This window comes from Sphaerodactylus townsendi, linkage group LG17 (assembly GCF_021028975.2).
Source record: "Sphaerodactylus townsendi isolate TG3544 linkage group LG17, MPM_Stown_v2.3, whole genome shotgun sequence".
Classification (NCBI taxonomy): domain Eukaryota; kingdom Metazoa; phylum Chordata; class Lepidosauria; order Squamata; family Sphaerodactylidae; genus Sphaerodactylus; species Sphaerodactylus townsendi.
The window spans coordinates 21629538-21650914 of NC_059441.1; the positions used below are offsets into that span (position 1 = coordinate 21629538).

General features: G+C 45.6%; 1 protein-coding gene across 5 annotated transcripts in view; it reads left to right on the forward strand.

The window, feature by feature from the left end:
* The window catches only part of AKAP13 (A-kinase anchoring protein 13), a 137119-nt gene that overhangs the window by 56117 nt on the left and 59625 nt on the right, over positions 1 to 21377 (forward strand). For all 5 annotated transcript variants that reach the window (XM_048481668.1, XM_048481669.1, XM_048481670.1 and 2 more), the window contains 3 exons: positions 2751 to 2832; positions 14722 to 14858; positions 20264 to 20625. In XM_048481668.1, coding sequence (XP_048337625.1) covers positions 2751 to 2832; positions 14722 to 14858; positions 20264 to 20625 — 581 coding nt within the window. The remainder of the gene's footprint in view (positions 1 to 2750; positions 2833 to 14721; positions 14859 to 20263; positions 20626 to 21377) is intronic.

Sequence of the window (21377 nt, forward strand, 5' to 3'; positions counted from 1 at the left end):
GGGTAACCATGTGAAATTCGCTCTCCGAAGTCAGGTTGGCTGGTTGGGAGTCAGATTGAAGAAGAGAACAAGAGTTTTAGATTTATATCCCTCCTTTCTCTCCTGTAAGGAAACTCAAAGGGCCTTACAATCTCCATCCCCTTCCCCCCTACAACAACCAACAGGAAGACCTGAGTTTGAATTTTCCGTTTAGTCATGCAACCTGGTGATAGGTGAACCTGGGCTATTCACTCTCACTCTGTCCAGCCTACCTCACAGGGTTGTTTAGAATATAATAGGGAAGAGAGAAAAGCCGCATACATCACCCTGTGCTTGGGAGAAAGATTGGGACAGACATGGGGTGTACATGTAGATAGAAATTCATCAGGGAAACAGGGAGCCTGGAGACCAGGGGTGAAACAGTCAAGCCTTAAACCAGAGCCATCCCATCCTGTGTAAGTGGTATTTACAACCAGTGGGAGCCCTGTATGTTACAAGGATCCCAGATGTAATGCAGCCTGAGTTCACACTTCACATGCTGAGTTGCACAGTTGCTGCTCATATTTTCCATGGCTGCAAGTACATTTGATATAACTTCTTCAAAGGAGCTCAGAATGGCATACATGGTCCTCTGTCCATTTTTCTATCCTCACAACAATTTTTCTGAGGTAGTCCAGGCTGTGTGTGTGTGTGAGAGAGAGAGAGAGAGAGAGAGAGAGAGAGAGAGAGAGAGAGAGAGATCATGGCTGACCTAAATAGGGTTGCCAATCTCCATGTGGTGGCTAGAGATCTCTTGCTCTTACCATTGATCTCCAGGCAACAGAGATCACTTCCCTGGGATAAAATGGAGGGTGGAGTCTGTGGCATTCTACCTAATTGAAGTCCCTTCCCCGCCAAACCCTACTTTCCTTAAGCTCCGCCCCAAAAAATCTATAGATTTCCTGGCCCGGAGCTGGCATGCCTAGGCTTAAGGTCACCCAATGAATTTCTAGTTCACCAGATAAGCCTCCGCAGCATTAGTGGCACAGCGGGGAATCAAACCTGGTTCTCCAGATTAGAGCGCACCTGCTCTTAACTACTACACCACGCTGACTAGACCACAACTAGAAGTGTTTTGTAGATAACTGATAACAGAAGTGTTTTGTAGATAACAGAGTTTCAGGTTACCAACTCCACCTTGGAAGATTGATGGACAGTACCTGGGCAGTAGGGCTGCCCACTCTGAATGGTGAAATACCTGTAGATTTTGAGGTGAAGCGTGGGGGGGGGGGGGGGCTTGGGGAGGGGAGGGGAGGGGAGGTACAATGCCATACAATCCATCCTCCAAGACAGCCATTTTCTTTAGGGCAACCAATCTCTGTTCCCTGGTGACCAGTTGTAATAGCAGAAGATCTCTGGGCCACACCTGGGTGTTGGAAACCTTGCTGGGGAGCAGTTTAAATGGGGATGTGATGCCATCGAATCAGAGGCATGGGGGGGGGGGAATGGCACCTGGGGCCATTCTCAGCTCAGTCTCCGCTGGCTGAAGGAGCAGCCTGGTGGGGTGGGCCCAAGGTGACCAACTGGTGTGCACCCAGGGACGTGTGACCCCATGGGAACTGTCCACTGTAGCATGGAGATCAGTTGTAATTCTTGATCTCCAACTACCACTTGAAAGTTGGCAACCATATATAAGACTGCGACATTATGGGAACAACAGAGTGTGACTTTACAACAAAAAAAGGTACCTTCATCTTCCTCCTTGCTTGCTCTCTTGTATTCTTAATTCCCACCCTACATCAGTTATTCAGGTAGCTGGGGCACATTCAGAGAGCATTTCACCAACTGAAAAACCAGGATTCTCTTTCCAAATCTTTATTTGTCCTATAAAAAACAAACTCAGAAATGTTTGAAATTTATAACACAGAGTTCAAAAGGTCTTCAGACCGGAAGAAAGTGTTGTGTGTTTAGAAAGTTTAAAGCTAAATTAAAATGTTGTTAAAGGAAACAGAAGCCCTGGGGGTTCACAAGGAAATGCAAGCTAAAAATAATCTGCTTTCCTCTCCTGAGTGGTCCAATGCAATCCTCAATAGAGTTACATCCTTCCAGGTCCCTTAAAGACCTGGAAGGGTTAGGGCTGAAAGGGCTTAGCAAGGTACAACTTTGTATAGGATTGCATTGTTTGATTTTGATTTATAAGCTCTATTTACAGCAAAATCTTGCAAGGTGTTTACAATTGTGGAAGATTTTCCTGTGCCAGATTTGCATACAGCATGAATCTGATTTTCCTTCTCAGCCCACTGTCTGTACACAACTGTATACATGACTGACAGTTGACAGGTTGATCAATCATCAAAGAAGTTTCCATAGCCCAAGCCCTGGTTTGGTAGACATGAGGTCCCAATAAACCCAGGAAATCATCAATTATTTAATTAAAGATTATATTTTCCCTCTGATTGTGTTTTGCGGGTAGTAGTTTTCCCCGCTTTGTAGCGGTCTGGTCAAATAGTTTTTGATCCGGTGAAGTAGTTTTTGACCTCCTTTGTCTGGTCTGGTCAAATTTTATTTGCTAAAAAACTAGAGGTCATTCTAATTCGGTGGAGATTGACTCCTTGATAAATGCTGTGTATTGAAATCATTGTGGGTCCATTTCTGTACCCAGCTCTTGACTATTCCAATTTGATGGAATGGTGGATAAATGTTTTCAAATTTAAATAGATAGATGCAAAGTCAACTGTAACACATTCCCACATAACATATTCCCATTTGTACCCTTTTCTACTTTATCCTAGATTAATCGGGACGGCTGGTGCCCCGTTGAACCTTCCCCAAATCCTTCATTGCTGGAGCCGAAGAGTGCTTGCAATTCGTCAGGTGAGTGCAGTCTACGGCGATTCCCTTTCTGGGGTCATCTTTTCCTGGTGCAGAGCTATCCAAATCTTTCTGAGTTACCAGCATCTCCAGAGGCGTATCGGGGGGAAATGGCACCTGGAGACAACTCCTTCTATGGGCACCTACCATGAGCCTCACCTCCAGCCTGCATGGAGACAGCGATGGAGGTGGGGTGGACCTTGGTGGTGTGCACCCGGGGACATGGGTGACCCAATTTCCCTATAGGCTGTACGCCTGTCAGGAGGCCTAAATAATAGCAGAAGTTTTTACACATGAGTTTGTCTCATTTTTTTGGATTCTGACAACGCCTCAGAGCAGCTTTTTACTGGGTACACACTGGGCTTAGGTTCGTTTCTGGGTCTCAGTTCGAAATGCTGGCTATATTTCCCTATAGGCTGTACGCCTGTCAGGAAGCCTGTTAGAATTGGGGAATTGCTTATGCTGCTTTCTGTAAGATGACGGGGGGTGGAATGGATTAAATGCATTACTGTCTGCCTTTTGCCTGTTTCTTGTATGTGATTTCACTTCCCAGGTGCTGGCCAAGGTCAGTGGCTGGGCATCTTCACTGTTATCTCTCTTACAGTTACTTTTGGGCACGGTTTCCCAGGATGGGGGGGTGCAAGCTGTTTTAATTACTGGATTTTGTATGTGCAAAGTCAGTTCTGGTTTTGTCCAGAGAAGATCCACAACACTGAATAAACTGCTGTTTTTACACATGAGTTTGTCTCAGTTTTGGGGATTCTGACAACGCCTCTGAGCAGCTTTTTACTGGGTACACACTGGGCTTAGGTTAGTTTCTGGGTCTCAGTTTGAAATGCTGGCTTGAGCCATTGGTGAGCTTTGGGTGTAGAATATCATATGGAGGGCCTCCTTCCCAGTTTAAATTTTATTTGTGGGTAGGAATATGTTGATCAAACTTTCTTTCTTGACAGTGGGTCACAAGGCAGTAATTAAGGGGAAAAACCTGGGTTATTGCAGGCGTGGGCAAAGTGGTTTTGCCTTCTCTTCATCTATCCTGCATAGTGACTTAGCTGCTGGTTGGAATGGTAAAAATACAGATGCCCATGAGAAGAGGAACCAATGGGGACTTATATTGCACTTTTCTCCTCCATTTTCTCCTCATAACAACCCTGAGATTAGCAAGGTTGCGAGTGTGTAACTGGCTCAAGGTCACCCTGCATGCTTCAGTGGAAGAGTGGAGAGATTCGAATCTGGGTCTCCCTGGTCATAGTTCACCACTATAATCACTGCACAATGCTGGCTGTTTATACATACTCTGGCAGGGGTGAGCAGTTTTGAAGAGATCCAGGCATGTTCCAGTGTGGTGTCGTGGTTAAGAGCAGGTGGATTCTAATCTGGAGAACTGGGTTTGATTCCCCACTCCTCCACCTGAGTGGCAGAGGCTTATCTGGTGAACCAGATGTGTTTCCACACTCCTACATTCCTGCTGGGTGACCTTGGGCTAGTCACAGTTCTTTGGAGCTCTCCCAGCCCCACCTAACTCACAAAGTGTCTGTTGTGGGGAGAGGAAGGGCAAGGAGCTTGTAAGCCACCTATCATCATCATCATCATCATCATCTTCTACTACTACTACTGCTACTGCTACTGCTACTACTACTACTACTACTACTACTACTACTACTACTACTACTACTACTACTACTATCCCATTCTGCTTTGTGCTTCAACCAGTCCTAAGAAGATTGTTCGCTGGAGCCTGGATTTGTGGGCCTGTGTTTAGTCTGTGTGACACCCATTTCAGTCACCTGCCTTCCAGGGGGACATTCATCATAATTTCTTCATTTGGAAGTGAATGGAATAACTTCACTGAGCATGCAGTCAAATGAGGAAATAAATTCAGAAGTCTACATTACCTGGCAGTGCCTATTCAGGATCTGAGGGTCTGTGCTGAGATTCTTTTTATATGGAGATGCTTTATGGTACTTACAGATAAAGCTGCCTTTGTTGGCATACATAAAATAGGTTATCATTATTAAAATCAATATGTTAAAAAGGAAGGCTTCAATGAATAAATAGATCAGGCATTTTGAATTTTAATAGGCCTCCTCTTTTGTATCAGCAAGAGAAATTTGTCAGCAGAGCTGGTAAGCACTGAGTCTTTATCTGAGAGAAGGAAGAAGAGTTTGGATTTATATCCCCCCTTTCTCTCCCGTGAGGAGACTCAAAGGGCTTACAATCTCCTTTCCCTTCCCCCCTCACAACAAACACCCTATGAGGTAGGTGGGGCTGGGAGAGCTCCAAAGAACTGTGACTAGCCCAAGGTCACCCAGCTGGCATGTGTTGGAGTGCACAATCTGGTTCCCCAGATAACTCAAGTGGCAGAGCAGGGAATCAAACGTGGTTCTCCAGATTAGAGTGCACCTGCTGTTAACCACTACACCACACTGGGCTCCCAGGAGGAAGGAGAGGTGCTTCTTTTTGCTTAAAGGTGTTTTGGCCTGTTTTGCTAGGGTGATCAATTTCTCTCAAAGATCGTTATAAAGGTAATAGTCAAGAAGTGTGTGGAAAATTCAGTCAGGCATTTCCGCTCCATCGGGGCAGAGTCGTTCCGAGTATGGAACACGAGGAAACCTTCCAGAGAGAACTGACGATGGAAAAGAGTTTAGTCTTGCCATCATAAAGACACGTCTATGAGAAGGGGAATCGAGGGCAGATAAATAGATTGGTTAAAATGAATACCTTGAAATTGAGGAGAATAGATGTTTGGATCAGACAGAACATGAAGATGCCTTATGGTTATCTTTTTCCCTGTTTCAGAGAAGGTAGACATTGGACCGGTGTAGGGTTTTCTGTCGATGTTGTTAGATGCATGAGTGCCACCTTCAGCAGGTGTTGGTGCAAAGGAATTTGGGACTAAAGGTCTGAGTGATGAAATGTATGCCAGGAGGGGTGTGTGATTCAGTGGCTGAGTATCTGCCTAGCATGTAGAAGGTCGCAGGTTCAATTACCGGCATCTCCAGTTAAAAGAATCAGATTGGAAGTGATGCCAAAAGCACCTTTGCCTGTGACCCTTTAGTGCCACTGGCAGTCAGAGGAGACAATATTGATCTTGATGAGGAGGCAGCATCATGCATTCATAGAACTGGGGGGAAACGGCACATTTTTTTTGCATATTAATGTTTTACTTTGTTTTCTGGCTGAATCATTATGCAACGTTTCCTCTTGCTTTCAGATCCCAGCACTTGTTAAAAGTTAAACAGCTCGGCAATGATGTTAGCTAGCTGACTGGCAGTGATGTGGATTTCCTGGAAAATTATGACTTGCTAGTTTCCAAGCGGTGTAAATAGATTGTGATCTCACATGGCAGTGTGGTGTAGTAGTTAAGAGCAGGTGGATTCTGAACTGGTTTGATTCCCCACTCCTCCACCTGAGTGGCTGAGGCTTATCTGGTGAACCAGATGTGTTTCTACACGCCTACATTCCTGGTTGGTGACCTTGGGTCAGTCACAGTTCTTTCAGAACTCTTTCAGCCCCACCTACATCACAAGTTGTCTGTAGTGGGGAGAGGAAGGGGAAAGATCTTATATGCCACCTCGAGTCTCATTACAGGAGAGAAAGGTGGGGTCTAAACCCAAACTCTTCTTCTTCTTCTGAATTTCTTTCATCTTCTATTTTACTGAATTTATACCCCACCTTTCTCCACAGTGGGGACTGTAAGCATCTTACACTGTTTTCTTCTCTGTTTTATCCTCACAACAATCCTGTGAGGTCGATTGAGTTGAGAAAGTATGACTGGATTAAAGTCACCTGGCAGTCTTCCATGACAGCGAGGATTCAAATCTGATATTCTGCCTGCTACCCAAACTTATATATTTAATAACCAAAGCTTTAAAGAATGTTCCCTGGGCTAATATTTATGTGCTGCATAAATAACTCAGAGGTTTTCCCAACAACCACAAGGGGTTGAATTGAAGTATTTGATCAATAAAGCAAAATTTCTTGTGGTTTGAATGTTATGGTCAAGGCTTTGTGTAGAGACTGTTTTAGCGTGATTCTTGTAAAAGTTTAATGACCACGCACAAGCTTCGTTGTTTAAATTTTATTTAAAAACAATGAAAGCATGGAAAACGGTTTGCATACTAACTTTAGCACGCACAGCTGAAGCATGCACAGTTGATGCTGTGAAGCAATTTTAGATCAGAGAATCGAGCAGAAAGCGCAAGAATAGTGGAGAAATTCATCTCGGCTTGATTCTCTGGTCTGAAATTGCTTGGCTGATCAAGCAATTTCAGACCAGAGAATCAATCTGAGACGAATTTTCCCACCACTGCTGCGATGGTAGGATTTTTTTCCCAGCGGGATAGCAGTCTTGGGGGAGTCTGTACAGGGCTGTGGGGGGAGCTGTTTTTTGAGGTAGAGGCACCAAATTTTCAGCATAGCTGCAGGTTCCTGTTCTTACACAACCTGCCCCCCTAAGGGCTGAGTGCCCATGGGGACATGTGGGGACACATGTCCCTGGGCGCATGCCATGCTGTCACATAGGGGGCAAAATCGGCCCCCACACCCCTGCTCCCCTGAGCTGACTTGGCTCCTGTGTCGGCATAGGGGAGGAGGGCATGGCACCCGCAGGGGAGGGGTGTACCCCACATACCCCTCCCCCTTCCCCCCTCGCCCGTCTTGGCCCCACCAGGCTGCTCCTTCAGCCGGTGGAGGCTGAAGGAGCGGCCTAGCGGGGCCACTGCAGGGCACCCCTTGGCCCTTCCTTACCAGGCCCAGCAAAGGCCACAGCCTAGCACAGGGGTAGGGAACCTGCGGCTCTCCAGATGTTCAGGAACTACAATTCCCATCAGCCTCTGTCAGCATGGCCAATTGGCCATGCTGGTAGGGGCTGATGGGAATTGTAGTTCCTGAACATCTGGAGAGCCGCAGGTTCCCTACCCCTGGCCTAGCACCTCTCGGCCCCACCCCACCTGGCTGCCCAGGACTGCCGCTGGCTCAGGTAAGTGGAGCGTGGGGGGCGTAGCAACCACGGGGTGCGGGGGGTGCAGGGGCACCTTTTTGTCCCTGGTGACATTTTCCTTCAGTATGCCTCTGTGTCCCCCTCCCCCCAATTTGGTTAAGTTTGGGTCATGGGGTCCAATTTTATAAACACCCAATTTTCCTCCAATTTCCCAACCTTAAATAAGGAATGGGGCCACAATGGCATGGCTTGCCACAGGAGTCCTCTTGGTGTGGCTTTGTGTGTGTGTTCCGTTGTGTTTCACATCGTGCTCACCTTATTGTTGTTTCTGGAGATGGGTGAAGAGAGGCTGAGCAGTAAATCACAGGTGCTTGGCTCCTTGCATATGCCGAGAACTTCTCATCCTTCCAGCTGGCTTGTGAGGGTGTTATTGTTTCCTGTGGCTTATCGGGCCATCAGCAGAGGTGGAGGAGTGCTCCGATTGTGCAACAGTTGCACGTTTGAGAGGAAAAAACAAGCGAAAATGGATCATAGTTTTATTCTCCCCAAAATAGCCCCTGGGTTTTGAAAATTGTGTTTTCGCTAGAGAAATCAGTACCTCGACAGCCTTCTTATGCGTCAGGTCTCTCCTCCCTTTGCTACATAGAATTATAGTTGGAAGATACCCCCAAGGGCCATCAAGTCCAACCCCCTTCAATGCAGGAAGACACAATCAAAGCACTCCTGACAGATGGCCACTCAGCCTCTGCTTAAAAACTTCAAAGTTTTCCAACTTCCAACACCACACTCCGAGGTAGTGCATTCCATTGTCGAACAGCCCTGGCGGACAGGAAGTTTTTCCTAATGTTTACGTGGAATCTTTTCCCCTTCACTTTGAACCCATTACTCCTGGTCCTAGTCTCTGAAGTGGCAGATAACAAACTTGCTGCCTCACCAACATGATATCCCTTCAAATATCTAACCTTCTCTTCACCAAACTAAACATCCCCAGCTCCCTAAGTCCCCCACCGTAGGGCATGGAATCCAGACCTTTGACCATTTTGGTTGCCCTCCTCTGGACCTGTTCCAGCTTGTCAATATCCTTTTTGAATTGCGGTGCTCAGAACTGTACACAATTTCTGAGGTTCTATCTGGTTTTGTCAATTCCAACTTTAGAAATTCCTGAAGATTTGGGGTTGTGGGGCTTGGGGAGGGGAGGGATCTCATCAAGATATAATGCCATAGACTCTACCTTCTAAACCAGCCATTTTCTCCAGGAGAACAGATCAGTGTCGCCAGGAGATCAGTTGTGATTCCAGGAGATCTCCAAGCCCAGCTGGGAGGTTGGGGAGTCCTAATCCTATCCAATCCCTGAAAGAGATTTTAAAGATATAATGATGGTGCCGAGCAGGGGTTCTCAACCTTTTTGAGCCTGTGGGTACAATTGGAACTCTGGCCTGGCATGGTGGGCACCGCAACAGAATGGCTGCCCCAAAATGGCTTCTGCTGGAGGCAGAGCTGGCCACAAAATGATTGCCTCAGCTTCACATCACTAACACAGTGCAGATCCTTGTGCTGTGCTACCAGCTGTAGCCAAAGCACCATTTAAAAAAATCTGCACAGCCAATCAAATTTCTAATAGTCAATCAGAAACCGTGATGGGGAAAAGTCCTACCAGGCCCACCCATTTCCTCAAAACCAGAGGTGGGATCCAGCAGGTTCTCACAGGTTCCCGAGAGTAGGTTACTAATTATTTGTGTGTGCCGAGAGGGGGTTACTAATGTGTGATTTTGCCACGTGATTTTTGCCTTAGTTACACCCCTCCTCTCAACAGTAGCGCGCAGAACTTGAAGCAGTCTAGCAGGAGGTGCACCGGCGTGCGTGGCACTCTGCGCCTGCGTGCATTCGTTTCCCACCCAAGGACCAGTGCAGCGACTGCGTCCTTGCCACAGCCCTGCCCAGGAATGCCCCGCCCCCGGAATGCCTGGCCATGCCCCCGGAATGCCCCGCCCAGCCCCATTGGTGCCATGCCACAGTTTGAATCCCACCACCATGGGAACCTGTTACTAAAATTTTTGGATCCCATCACTGCTCAAAACACTTGGTGGGCACCAGAAAAGGTCTTGGTGGGCACCCTTGCACCCATGTTGAGGGCCCCAGGTATAGAGTGGCTAATTTGTTTATAGTCTTGTCAGTCCAAAGGAAGAATCCCAAAAACCAAGAATACAATCTATGTAATAACTTTTTATTACAACTATCCCATCACAAGCTTTTGATTTCCCCAGACCTTTTATCCAGCCAGATGTTTATCTTCTTGCTTTTTGCTTTGAAAGATCCTGCCTGCAGCAGCCTGAACTTTTGCCTGCCAGAGGTTCTGCCATTTCCTAGCAGGGGAAGGTCCTAAGATCGTGATAACCTGAAAAAAAATGGTGCGCTCCCTTCTCCATTTTTATTTTTTGCAACATCTGGCCAGATGAAGAGTTCTGTGGAACTTGAAAGCTTATACACTGTTAGCCGTCATTAGGTTTGTCCAAATAAAAGGTATTACGTGGGCTGGGTTATTGGCATTGCAGAGTGACTGCCTAAATTGGTGCTGTACCACAGAGCTTTCTGCTCAAAAAATCAAAATAAACTCCCATGAGATGTGGAGTAGTTTAAAAGGAGGTGCTGATGTCCCCACCGATGGACTTAGCTCCACCGATGAGAGATGGCTTGGACATAATTGTTTGTAGAATCTGGGAAAGAACATAGAAACAGAAATGTGAATGTAAACATATGCAGTTCCACTTTGATATGTGAAACTTGCCATTCTCCCTTCCAGTAGCAAAGAAAGGAAGCACCTTTTCATGGGTGGAACCAACTGTGATCAGTGCTATACGCTGTCATCTTGGTAGTTCAGGGGTGTTGACCTGCTCTCTTGATGATTCCCCTATTTTTATTTACATTTACTTATTTACATTATTTATACTCTGTGTTTCTCATTGAGGCTCAAAGCAGATTATCTGGGGTAAATCAATGCAGTCAGCAGGATGACACATCCAATAAGCAATGAAATAGAGCTAGGATTTGCAGGAATTTGAAATGAGCTGTCATCTGAACATGACATAAGTATTAAACATGAGATGTTAAACAATGCAGAACGTGGCAGAAACACAATGCACTTTCCTGGACCTGTCTGTTATGATGTAGCCTTATTTCCTTAATAAACACGCCCTCCGGAATAATTCTGTTTTACATAGTTGGAAAATGCCAGGACTTTGGTGGGCCATTCCTCTGGGTGGGGCCACAGCAAAGAAGACATTGTACAGGCTGTTGTTGATCTTGTCCATCTGCATGGTGGAACCTGAAGAAGGCTCTGCTCAGATTAGCAAAGTTGGTACGGTGGGACATAGTTGGAGAGTTAATCCTGCGGATAGAAGGCACCAAGGCTAGGAAGAGCTTTGGATGTGATAGTCAGCTCCTTGGATGGAACCAGGAAACTGATTTGCTGATGTGCAGCCAACAGAGTATCTCCCAAATGGGTGTACTATGCATGCTATCCTTGACTCTGCATAATACCTGAGCCGCATCATTCTGCAACAACTGCCATCTCTGGGTTGCTTTGGAGAGGAGACCTATGATCAGCCAGCGTGGTGTAGTGGTTGAGAGCAGGTGGATTCTAATCTGGAGAACTGGGTTTGATTCCCCTCCACCTGAGTGGCAGAGGCTTATCTGGTGAACCAGAGGTGTTTCTGCACTCCTACATTCCTGCCTGGTGACCTTGGGCTAGTTACAGTTCTTCGGAGCTCTCTCAACCCCACCCACCTCACGAGGTGTGGGGAGGGGGAGGGGGAGGGAAAGGAGATTGTAAGCCCCTTTGAGTCTTCTTACAGGAGAGAAAAAGGGGATATAAATCCTCCTTCTCCTCCTCCACTTTCTCCTCCTCTTCTTCTTTCTTCTTCATCTATTACAGTAGTCTCTCACTGTTAGTGTGGCATGGATTCAGGTGGTGACAGCGGGTGAGTCAAGTCAGGGACATTGTTGTGGGTTAAATTAAGTTGGAAGAGAGCATTTTTACAGCTGCATTAAGTTACTTCTGGGTCCGTTAGTCAGCAAACTCAGCTGAACCCTGTCAAAGGTTGGCGGCACCATGTCCTACAAGACCGCAACCGGCATCACTTCTATCTTGTCTGGGTTCAGTTTCAAATTGTTTATTTAAAGCTGCCGAACCACAGCCCTTGAGCACTGACTCAAAACCTCTGCCGCACTGCCACAGTGTGTAGATAGAAACATACAGACTTCGGTGTCATCATCATTTTGATAACATCCAACTCTGAGGCTTTCAAGAAGAAGAAGAGTGGGATTTATATCCCCCCTTTCTCTCCTGTAAGGAGACTCAAAGGGGCTTACAAACTCATTTCCCTCCCCCTTCCCCCACAACAAACACCTTTGAGGTAGGTGGGGCTGAGAGAGCTCCATAGAACTGTGACTAGCCCAAGGTCACCCAGCTGACATGTGTTGGAGTGCCCAAGCTAATCTAGTTCACCAGATAAGCCTCCACAGTTCAAGTGGCTGAGTGGGGAATCAAACCTGGTTGTCCAGATTAGAGTGCACCTGCTCTTAACCACTACACCATGCTGGCTCTCACCATGCTGGGGAAATGATATCTGGAGCTGGGGAGACCCCATTGGGTATCATTACAAAGTCTGGATTTACTATTCCTAGTTTATAGCTTCATGTCCCAAACCAAAATTGATAAGAAGTTTCATATCCCCCACCCCCCACCCCCGTTAGAGTCAATGTTGATTTTGTTTGTTAAACTTGGACAAAACTTGGAATCCCTTCTGGCTGCAGGAGCTGATTAGTAATGTGCTTTTTACAGTTGTTAAAGGATTTCTCTTGTCTTTAAACTTTCCCTTCTGCCTCAAATCTCCCCTGATGTCCTTTTGCCAACCCCGTTGTACCTTTCAGCACAGAACGTGATTAACTTCTTTGGGCAATGTGTCTGCCCAGTTTCCAATCTGAAACTTCCTTCTCTCCCTCCCTTCCCTGCTCCCAATTTTCCATCTGATTTTTTTTTTTTGCGGAGCTGCTTTGGTTTCCAGTCTGGAATGTGGACATGCTCTGTTAAGTTGCCAAGGCAGCTGGATGGGAGGATATTGCTGGCTTGCAAATTTGTTACGGCTTTTTTCTTTCTCTTTGTCTCCCTTTTTCTTCCCTTCTTATGGAAAAGATATTCAGATTTTCCAAGTTGGTTGAAAGCAGAGAAGGTGCGGGGAAGGGAATTGCACCTGATATAACAAGAACGGGTCCCTCTGTGGTGTGGCAGCCTCTGTGCGAAAGGCCGGTCTTTCCAGCCCCAGCTTTCTTTGCAAGGAGAATGTCTTTTTCACAGGGTATCACTTATTGTAGTAATGGGGAACCGGCGGAATATTTGGCTCTGCTTTCGTTGTCTCGAACTTCCTAGACAGCTTTGGGCAAACCACAGCCTTTTAGCCTCCATTTGCTACCTATAATATGCACATGAAAATACTAGCCTACCTTGAGGGCAAGGTTGTATTATATTGCAAAGGATGAAAGAGAAATCAGCACATTACATCTATGCCACGATACAGCATTTGAGCGCACCACTCTCATGAAGGCAACGTACGTTTCTAGTCCTCATGGCTGACGGCTGGGGGCAAGGGCTGTTGGAATTTCACGTGCCAGAGATGAAATTCCCGTTGAGCCTCTCCTCATGGCTCCTGAAGACAAAATAAACTATTTAAAATAGTAAACATTGCTGAGTAAATGGAACGAAAGGGAAAGTGCTTTGACCTGGTTGGCCCAGGCTAGCTTGAGCTGGCCAGATCTTAAATGTGAAGAAGAGGAGGAAGAAGAGGAGGAGTTTGGATATATATCCCCCCTTTCTCTCCTGTAAGGATACTCAAAGGAGCTTACAGTCTCCTTTCCCTTCCCCTCTCACAACAAACACCTTGTGAGGTGGGTGGGGCCGAGAAAGCTCCAAAGAACTGTGACTAGCCCAAGGGCACCCAGCTGGCGCGAGTTGGAGTGCACAAGCTAATCTAGTTCATCAGATAAGCCTCCACAGCTCAAGTGGCAGAGCAGGGAGTCAAACCTGGTTCTCCAGATTAGAGTGCAGCTGCTCTTAACCACTACACCACAATGGAACATGCCTGGATCTCTTCAAAACTGCTCACCCCTGCCAGAGTATGGTTCTCTTAAGCAGGGTTGGCCCAAGTAAGTACTTGGATGGGAGACCACCAAGGAAGGCCAGGGTTGCCATGCAGAGGAAGGCACCTCGGTTCATCGCTTGGGGGTCGCCATATGTCCGCAATTTGTCAGCCCTTTCCGGTATCTCTTCACCTTGCTGTTAAACCATGTCAGTTCCCCTATAGTGTAACTAAGTCCATGCCATGAAAGGCAACATAAACATTGTGGGAAGATTAGCATTAGAACAATCAAAGTGGCACAACAAAATTCTCAGCTTGGGAAACAGACAACAGACCCCCAGGCAGACAGAATCAAAATGGGCACCGAGATCGGAAAAAGTCCCAAAGATGCCAGCTGTGCAAATCCAGGAATGCTGAAGGATTAAAACAAAAACAGCAAAGGAATTTCTGCTTCATTGATCCTAGAAAATGGGGCAGGGGGGATGAATGAGGGGGTTCTTGCTAGAGGGAAAGGTTGTTTATATAAAACTTAGCAATTTTTGGCCCTTCAAAGGGCCCATGTCTTTCCGTTTGTTTTCTGTAATTTTTACAAGGAATCAGTTATGTTAATGTCCCTTTATTGCAGGTTGTGAGGGAGGGGCTGAGAGAAAGTAACTTGCCTCAACTTGTGTCAAAGACCTGATTCGTACCGGGGACTTCCTGATCTGCACCAATGTCTCTTGGCTGCAAAGTTGCTCCGGAGAGGTGCAACTCGTCCATTTGATGGCTGGTCTCAAGTTAACAAGTTAAGATTGCAAATACTGTTTTCCCCTCCTGCAGAAAGCAGCCGTTTCCTAGAAGACGAACTAAGCGGGGATTGCACCTTGACGCAAGATCTCCTTAAAAGGGAATCCGGGAGCAAGTCTGACTTTTCTCCTCTGCCAAATGATGGGATGGATGACATCGACTTTGGAAAGGTGAGGCTGAGCTTGCTCAGCGTTTCCAATGTTGTTTTCTGCAGATCTGTATGTTTTGATTGGACTTCTGCCCTTTGGGCCACCCAGGAAACTAGGGCTTTCTCTCACTTACAGCAGAATATATTGGGAGTCGGTGACCATTTATGCATTCTTGCTGTGATCCGCAGCAAGCATACATTCGGGTCAGATTCTCGGTTGTTCACAGTGGTACATGCTTAGAGAGCTATATATTTCACAGCTCTTTTTTTCAAGAAAGATGATCATAGAGAAGGAGGATTGGAGCCAGAATAGTACAGCAATCTGTTGTATTGGAATTGGGGAGGGGCAGGTTAGTACCCCATTCTGTACCCCCAGAGCCAGCGTGGTGTAGTGGTTAAGAGCAGGTAGATTTTAATCTGGAGAATCGGGTTTGATTCCCCACTCCTCCACCTGAGTGGCAGAGGCTTATCTGAAGAACCAGATGTGTTTCCGCACTCCTGCATTCCTGCTGGGTGACCCTGGGCTAGTCACAGTTCACTCTGAACTCTCTCAGCCCCACCTACTTCACCAGGTGTCTGTTGTGGGGAAAGGAAGGGAAAGGAGCTTGTAGGCCACGAGTCTCCTTTCAGGAAAGAAAGGTGGGATATTAATCCAAACTCCTCCTCCTCCTTCTCCACTTCTCCTCCTCCTCATGCTCCTCCTCCTCTTCTTCACAGGATTGTTGTGAGAATAAAATGGAGGGGTTAGGAATCTCTCCCACCCTGCCATGATTAAACTTGTGTTAGTCATTCAGCCTGACTTGCCACGGGGCTGTGGCAAGAATAGAATGGAAGAGAAGATTATGTTGTAGATAACTTTGAGTCCTTGTTTTGGTGGGTTTTGGTGGAAGGAGTAAACGGGTCCATTTAAAGGAAGAGCAGTGAGCTGCCAGATGAACTGTTCTGTTTCTGTCCCTGGGAAAGAGGCTGCCAGAGGTAATAGGTTTAACAGAATCCTCTGTAATCTGCTGAAGCAGCCATAATTGTGTGGTAACCTTGCCTTTCAAGATTGTTGTGAGACAATGCTATAGGCCACTTTGGATCCCCATTGGAGAGAAAAGTGGGATATAATCAAATTATATAGTCAGCAGTAAATATTTCTGTCCTACCCCAGTCAACCAGAATGGCTTTTCAGGAAAATCATAGAACGGTACAAACAATGAAGCCTCTGTTGAAATACAAGCACAATATTTTTGAATCAATTTGTTTATTTTAGGAAAAGTTTGTGCTCCCTTTCCAGAGTTCTGCTTATGGCAGCTTACAAGTCAAAATATTATAAAATCATCCATAGGGGCAGCAGTGGCATAGTGGTTAAGAGGGTTTGGTTCCCCGCTTCCACTTGAGCTATGGAGGCTTATCTGGTGAACCAGATTAGCTTGTGCACTCCAACACATGCCAGCTGGGTGACCTTGGGCTAGTCACAGCTCTATGGAGCTCTCTCAGATGCATCCACCTCACAGGATGTTTGTTGTGGTGGGGCGGGGAAGGGAAAGGAGATTGTAAGCTGCTTTGAATCTCCTACAGGAGAGAAAGGGGGGTATAAATCCAAACTCTTCTTCTCTACTCATGTGAAAACAAAATTAGCTAGCGATAGTCATCATTATTTTGGTCTTAACAGATGCATAAAGCTGCATAAACCGGCAAAAATTGTGAAAGATATGGAGGCAATTTAAAATTGAACTTATGAAAGAAAGAAAGAAAGAAAGAAAGAAAGAAAGAAAGAAAGAAAGAAAGAAAGAAAGAAAGATAGATAGATAGATAGATAGATAGATAGATAGATAGATAGATAGATAGATAGATAGATAGATAGATAGATAGATAGATAGATAGATAGATAGATAGATAGATAGATAGATAGATAGATAGATAGATAGATGTAATTAATTATATTTTTACCTAGTTTAGAAAACAGAGCCAGTGGCAAAGGATGACTGAAATACCATAATTTGGCCACCACCATCTAAAAACTTTGGTTTGTTCCCCTTCCCTTGACTGTGGATTTAAGGGGGAGGGGTTTGATCCTGTCTATCCCTCTGAGGAGATCAATGGCGCCATGATATTGATACTGATTTATATCTTACTGATTTTTTTGGTTACGTTTTACTGTTTACCACACAGGGGGAGGGCGACCTATTAATTGAATAAACCAAACAAATAAATGCATTAAAATAATCCAAGTGAAGTGATTTGGGGCACTCCTAATGCATTTAACATTTTGTGAAGTCCATTCAGAGCTCTGGTTAGCCTGCCTGGCCCTCTCCCTTTTTTAAAATGAATGTTTCAGTGTAGTGGACAGACATTGTGACATTCTCTGTCTGAGTGAGTCATGCTGTCGAATGTCATTTCCTGAAGTCATCTCTCTGAAGCCTGGCCTTGCGTCACCCCCACTCCCCCCCTGGCAGAACGGCACACAGCTAAGTGACCTGAACACGGAAGACCTTATCGCTTTTCCAGAGCTATTCTACAGCTTATGGACCAGGGAAGGGCCACTTGTGTGGGTTAAGGGCCAGCCATAACGTGTGTCATTTCTTACAGGGCCATTGTGGCGGATGTGAAGTGGGGAAAATAAAAGGAGGCCTTTTTGGCATGGCCTCCAAACTCGGCAGCCTCATACGCAATCCAGGCAGTAGTGTAGGAAAGGGTGAGGCATGAGAATGAATAGTCATTTTTCATCTAAGTAGTTCTGGCTTTGGTTTCCGAGAAGGAGAGAAAATAAAACCAGCGAATACGATTCAGATTTTTGTGGGGAGGGCATTGCAGAAAGACCGTTGGCCGTGTCACAACGATGCTCTATTTTGCTGGACTCCAATAAGGACCTTTTACATACATCTGGGTAATGTAACACTGATGAATTTTTTAAAAATTATAAAGTATTAGAGTGCTGTATTGGAACTGGATAAGAGAGCTCTCCGGCCTCTCTCAGAAAATATCGAAGTCATATTTTATTGCAATTTTTTTTTTGTGATTCCAAAACAGCATCTTGTGAAAGGGTTGTGTACCAAGTATGCTGGGTGCTTTTTTTTCTGTACATTTATTAATTTTTTTTTTGGGTGGGGGGGGTTAGTTTTAAAAAATAAACTTTATTTAACAAAAAGGTACAAAAAACCCCAAACAAACTATACAAGCTAAACGGTTACTGAATGATACACATTAAGTAAATCACAATTAACTCACTTAAGAAACTTATAGAAAAATAGCCCTTTCGTAACAAAAAAAAAATAAATACTGATTTTTTTCGGTAAACTTAATTATTACTTCCTGCTAACCTTAAAATACATCCAGTTATCTCTTTCCTCATCTAAATCCAACCTATTCCGTAAATTCTTTAAATTTATAAACTTTAATAAGAGGAAAAAACCATAAATATTATTATAGTAATTATATTAATAAAAATGCCATTCCAGGCCTGTCCGTTCGGGGGAAGCTTCATGTAACATCCCTTCTCTGCCGGTATGTTACCCAAGAGGCCACATTGGGATGTACTTAAAATCCCAAAAGCGTTACCACTATCTAGGGTTACTGGGCACTTGCTGGCTCTCAATTGGCTGACCAGAGAAGGATTTTTTAAAAAAAAAAATGCATACAGTGACAGTATGATGTCACTTCAGGGAAAATGTGGAAGCAATGGCTCTCCTCTCTAGGAATCAAATGAAACAGCAGCACTATGCTTTTGAGTTACAGAGAGACAGCAAAACAGTCTGGCAAGATCAGTGTCAGATTTAAGAATCCATTGAAATCTTCAAGTCCAAATATGTGGTTCTAATAAAGTCCAGATCCAAATTGGTTTCCCAGGTAATTCTCCCCTGTTTCAAGGGAAGTTCCTGCTTTCTCAGTCAGTAGCATAAAGAGCTGTCTCCCTCGAAAGGATCACTCGTTGCAAGCTGAAAATATTACAAAAGTGTATGTCAAAATATAGGGATCACACAAAAACATATGTAACCATAAATGCAGAAAATCCTATAATTCAGTATGTATTAAATACATTAAAAGCCAATCAGCAAAGCACTAACATGTCCCAATGTATCTGAGCAGCGACACAGCAAACTGCAGCACTTCACAGGGCACGTAATCTGCCTCTCTAGGAATCCCCAGATTCTCTGTGATAGAATGGTTGCATTTTCAGCAGTTGCAAGAGGACTGCCATGGCTGGTGGCTATTCCCCACTCCCCCAATATCTCTGGTCCCTCGTCTTCTGTTGGTTGTCAGACCAACCCTGATAACCCTGCCCCTGTCATGAAAGAAAGCTTTCATTCTTTAATCCTGACTTAAAGTTTAAATGTAAGCTGAGAAGCTATTGCCATGGAGAAGAGTCTAGATCCATTTCTGGAACTCTTTACTTAAGAAGTCGGGCCTGATTGCTTCTATCCTGGCTCTGTCCTGTTCCATTCAACCTGGCTAAATTTGGATTCTGAGGGTTCTTTATCTCTCTTGTGCACAGAAAGCCAGCGGGGTCGCCACAAGTCAGCTGTGACTTGACGGCATTTCCCATAATCGAACAGGAGCTCTTAAAAGCCCGCTGAGGTGCCTGTCCTCAAAGCACTCTTCCATTCCCCCTCTCCCGGGACAAACAGCAGGGAACGCTTGGGTAGGACATGCCTCAGTCTTTTGTCAAGTCCTGGCTTCCACATGCATGCGAGGACACAAAGAAGAAAGAGCAAGCAAGCTGAGGTGCATCGGAGGAAAATGTTTACCAAAGCCTTTGCTGTGGACATGGGAGGTGGGGGTGGGGAGAAATTAAAGTGTCCTTTATCTGTGTATTGTGTGGAGGAGAACTCTGGAAGCTCCCGAGAGATATTTATTTATTGATCTGAATGAATGAATAATTTATTTATGTATTGTCGAAGGCTTTCACGGCTGGATTCAACTGGTTGTGGTGAGTTTTCCGGGCTGTGTGGCCGTGGTCTGGTGGATCTTATTACCAAGGGCATGCTGAGTTCATGGACAATGGACTCCACCCAAACACAGGATTTGCATTCACCAATACTGCTGCTGCTGCAGGGAATGCAAATGTGAATCACTCCCTGGACTGAAAAATCCCACCTGCAATACTATACTATCAACCACACCTTTGCATAGCAAGTTCCACCCAAACACTTACTGATTGGGTTCCCCACCCGGGGACATGACAGTATATACCCCACTAAAACATTCCCTTCTCACTGGACACAAAGTGTAACAGACTTCCCTCTGTGATACACCTCTGAAGATGCCAGCCACAGATGCAGGCGAAACGTTAGGAACAAGATCCACCAAACAACGGCCTTCAACAACCCTAACCCTAACCCTTCTCCTCCTCCTCCTCTTCTTCATATGGAGTCTGAAAGTGTAACCTGTGCAATTATCTTCCTTCCATCTATCTCATTGGTGGATGTTTTTCTTTTCTCACAGCATGAAGAGGAGCAATCGGCTGGAGACAGTATGAGTTCTGGTTCCTCCGCAGATGATACACTATCCCTGGAAAGGAACTCTTCCCTAGGGAGTGACATTTCGCTCCCTCAGGCCATGAACCCCCACCAGCTGCCAGACCGGTACAGCCTTGATGGCGGTACCTGCAATGCAAGAAGTGGAGAAGGGCCCGACAGTGAATTTGCCGTCTCCAGAGAGCTGGAGGAAGAGCTAGACAGTATCACAGACGTGCCTCCTCCCTCTTCTGTCCTGAGGAACCCTATGAGACCGTTGTCTCCTTTCCGCCGGCATAGCTGGGGCCCAGGAAAGAATGCCAGCAGTGAAGCAGAAGTCAACCACAGGAGGTGAGTTAAAGGGGCGTTGGAAACATGTGTCCCCCATCATGGGGGCTAGAAATTTGTTTTTTCTTCTTTTAAAATTATAATTCTCAAGAGTCTAGAGATGACAGGTTCCATGCTGTAAAAACCAAGTTTGGTGATTGTTATAGAGTGTCTCTGTCTCTCTCTCCATTGGACTTGTGGCGACCTCTGGTGGGGTTTTCAAGGCAAAAAATGTTCAGAGGTCTTTCGCCATCACCTGCCTCTATGGAGCAACCCTGCTTAGCTTCTGTGACGTGAGGAGGCTGGGCTATCCTGGGCCATTCAGGACCAACTGAGAGATGACTAGAGGGTGTTTACCATTTCTTGCCTCTGTATATCAACCATGGACTTCCTTGGTCAGTGGTTCTCAGCCTTCCTAATGCCCTTTAATACAGTTCCTCATGTTGTGGTGACCCCCAACCCTAACATTTATCCATTTTACATATGGAGAACACTGATGCATAGAGTCTTAGGCGACCCCTGTGAAAGGGTCGTTCGACCCCCAAAGGGGTCCTGATCCACAGGTTGAGAACCACTGTCCTTGGTGGTCTTCCATCCAAGTACTAACCAGGGCCAAGCCTGCTTAGCTTCTGAGATCTGTTGAGATCAGGCTAGCCTAGATTATTCAGGTCAGGAATGATATATTTTTAGATCTCTCCTATTGTCAGGTTTCACGACAACAGTTGATCTGAACCATTCTCTGGACTCATTGATATGTACCCTCAACTGGACCGTGG